Source organism: Arvicanthis niloticus, chromosome 10 (assembly GCF_011762505.2).
Source record: "Arvicanthis niloticus isolate mArvNil1 chromosome 10, mArvNil1.pat.X, whole genome shotgun sequence".
Lineage (NCBI taxonomy): Eukaryota > Metazoa > Chordata > Mammalia > Rodentia > Muridae > Arvicanthis > Arvicanthis niloticus.
This window is the reverse complement of record NC_047667.1, coordinates 2,621,883-2,625,320: the sequence shown is the minus strand read 5'-3', so window position 1 is coordinate 2,625,320 and position 3,438 is coordinate 2,621,883. Positions and strand designations below refer to the sequence as shown.

Genomic DNA, 3,438 nt, shown 5'->3' with positions numbered 1-3,438 from the left:
TTTTTTGTCAAGGAGTTAACATGATTAGCAGTGTGTACCTGTTGGGATAGGGAGGCAGCAGAAGCTGCAACTTACCCTAAGATAGCAATCAAGGCAGTAATGCCTTAGATAAGTCCAGCTATAAATCTCTTAGGTCGTGAAGGAAAATTAACAGGCAAACAAGGCAAATAAAGCATTACACCAAGGCTGTGAGAAAGTAATAGATGGCAAAACATAAAGTAGCCAGTATACAATGAGAAAAGGCATTATGACACAATGGTGAAGTTATACAGTTGGTCAAATAGCATTTTGGTAGGAAAATGATATATATAGATTTATATTTAACAATTTTATATCCCTTATATCCCCTGGGTATAGAATTAAAAGTCCAATCAGATGCAATCAAGAACCATGTCTTCAGTATCTTCTTTTGCTGAGGTCTCTGGCACGGGTGGAAAGTCTGCAGATGATGATGGCTTGAAGCAGGCTTGAAGGAAGTGGCAGATGTGGAAGTCTCCATAGAAGGGGCCTGGTACAATCAGCTGGTCTGGCATCTATAGCATCCTGTAAATATATAAACAGAGCTTCTCCCGGAAAAACATCCAGTCTTTTTTATTATCCAGTTGGTAGGCCTTTAATTTAGTAGAGGCCTGAAATGTTTAGAAATGAACTTTTTCCTTTTATAAAGTATGGTAAGGAGATAGATAATTATGATTTCATTTTGTAATTTAGATGTCTATATTTTATACGGTCTGATAAGCTTATTCCACAATAGCATGTCCATGTGAACTATAAGGAATGCCAGTGGAATATGAGAAACTAAGAGTGAAACACCAATATTTGAATGCTTCTTAAGTTTAAGCAAGGGCATTGTCTGATTTTAAGCCCTTAGTATTATAAACTAATGAAACAAATACTGTATCGTATCTATGAAAGTTTTCCCAATTAGGAAAATACATAAATAACAATGAGAATTAAGAGTCCATATGTACAGGAATAAAGGCTAACTTTTCAAAGACAGGACATGTGTAACATTTCTCTGTTTTAAATCACAAGGACCCAGGGTCATCAGGGGTTAATTCCCAAGCTGAGCTAAGAGCTCTGCAGGAATGCAGGAGCAGTTTCACTGAGAGCAATGATGATTTGCAGTGTAAGATTTTGCTAAGTTACCTTTGTAGGAAAAACAACAGGCTTTTGTTAAGAAATTAAATTAATCCTTACTTTCATGCATAGGACCAGAAAGTATAGAATGAACTTGAGCATGTCCAATAGAGAAAATGCAATTTCTAAATTGAAGCAAGACTTGTGATTCTGAAAGTTGGGGCTAAGATTGTAAAATAGTTGTAAAGCAGTTAGAGGTTTAGAAAGGGGTTTGTCCTTCGTATTTAAAAGACAGTGGCTATTTTACTAGCTCTGTTTGTATTCAAAGGTTTGTTGTGTGAGGAAAATTTCTTTTAAGATCTTAATAATTTGAGGAGAAGTCATAAGTAAATGTTTTTGTGGAGGCTCAGTTCTGTGCTGTCTGTATATAGTCCTTTGACAAATGTTTTGGTCACCTGAGGCTGTTGAATTACCTCTAATGTTTGAGGGGCCTGAGGTAGGTCTCTCACACAGTTCTTCTGACTTGATAAGACTTTTGTATATTTAGGGATTATAGTACTACCAGATAAGGCAGTACCATTTTTATGAAAGTTAGTTTGGCACTCTTTACGCCAGTGGTACCCTTTCAGATTAGGATGACACCCTCTTGAATTTCTGCTTTGAGTGAGGTCAGGAGCATTAAGATTTATGGCATCTCCTGCCTTGTTGGGACATTGTTTGCTGATAGGTCCAGGCCTCTTATTTGAATAACTTTTGTGAGCAAAGCCTGATTTATTAAATTTTTTCTGCCCTTTATTAGTAAGATTTTGGATAATGTTCTGGCCTTGTGAGGTTGTTGTAGTGGGTACACCTTGAAAATATGAAGTAGCAACCTCAACTTTAGATAAATTCTCAGATTTTTTAATTGTCTTTAGAAGAGACTGACAAGCAAGTTCAGTATTCATAAAGACCAGTTGTTTTAAAACAATTTCTTTCGCCTCAGGGCTAAGAGCCATACTCTCCACTGTCCCCTTTAGCTGGGTTACAAATTCCTCAAAAAGTTCTTCTGGGTCCTGGCTTATATAAGCAAGGCCTTTGGTATTTGTATCTCTATTAAGTAAGCCTCTCCATGCTTCTAGGGCTGCAGCTGATTTATTTACTAGAGCTTCCTTTGTAAATTTTTGTTGAATCCTTACTTCAAACCATTCACCTGTATCCATAAACATTTCGTATGTTAACTCTTTCACTCCCTTCTTTTTTTCAGACATTTTAGATAACTCTTTTTGAGCCAAGTTCTTAAATATATCCATCCACTGTAAAAATTCATCTCTAGTTAGATAGGCTCTGGCAATTTTAAACCAATCATGAGGAGTCATAAGCAATTTAAATGCCAAAGGTTCCTGAAAGGGATCCTTATCCTCTTTGTTATTCTGCATACTCACTGGGAAGCAGCCTAACAATTTGTCCTGTTGCTGAGCTTGAATTACACCAGCAGCAGATCCAATAGGCCCCTTTGCTTTCTTTTTACCTTTTTCAGGGGGTTTTGTGGAATGACTTATATTTAAATGCTGCATGGTAGGCCACTTATGTTTATGATGCATTGTTACTATCTTTTCAGAGTCAGATTCCTCCTCTGAGGTAGATCTTTCCTCTTCTGATTCACCATTACTCTCTCCTGAACTACTTTTCTCAGACTTTTCTGTCAAGGAATTAAGACATTTCTTAGATCCTGAGTGAGACTGTAGTAACGGAGTCCCCTCACAAGGAGGTGAATCTGGTGCCTCTTGGGCACCTAAGGCCCTTCTTTCATCTGCTAATGTTTCTTTAAGCACATTCCAAATAGCAAATGCTGTAAGGGGCATACCTTTTCCTCCATTCTCTGAAAACCAGTTTTTAATATCTAAACCTACCTTCTCCCATGTATCCACATTTAAGCTTCCCCTTTCTGGGAGCCAGGGGCTGACTGTTTGTACAAACTGAAGAAAGTCAGTCAACTGGCTAGTGTTAACCTTAATGCCTTTTTTCTTAAGAGTATATTTGATAACATCTATGAAAAACTCTCTGTCTCTAGATTCGCTTTGTCCCATCCTGATTCACTTCGGTGCTAGCAGTATTTGTTGAAATCTTCACTGATAGTTACAAACTACACTTAACAGGGTCAGTACCAAATAGCAGGCCAGTGCCTAATACTAGTCAATAAAACTCCTAGTAAAAAGTACAGACAACTATGTAATTATCAATAACGTACTGGATACCTTCTTTCAGACTGAACATACATATATAATTCTTAGAGCTAAATATTTAACAGCAACCTGTAGGGGTGCCTTCTTTCAGGCTGAGGTAGGGTGGGGTGGGGCAGCTTTGCCTTCTTTCAGGCTT

General features: G+C 37.6%; 1 protein-coding gene across 1 annotated transcript; it reads right to left on the bottom strand.

Annotated features, from left to right (window-relative positions):
* Positions 1-1,460: 1,460 nt before the first annotated feature.
* LOC143443772 (endogenous retrovirus group K member 5 Gag polyprotein-like) lies at positions 1,461-3,146 on the bottom strand. Its single transcript, XM_076941728.1, has one exon. The coding sequence runs from the start codon at positions 3,144-3,146 to the stop codon at positions 1,461-1,463; it is 1,686 nt and encodes a 561-aa protein (XP_076797843.1).
* Positions 3,147-3,438: the final 292 nt, after the last annotated feature.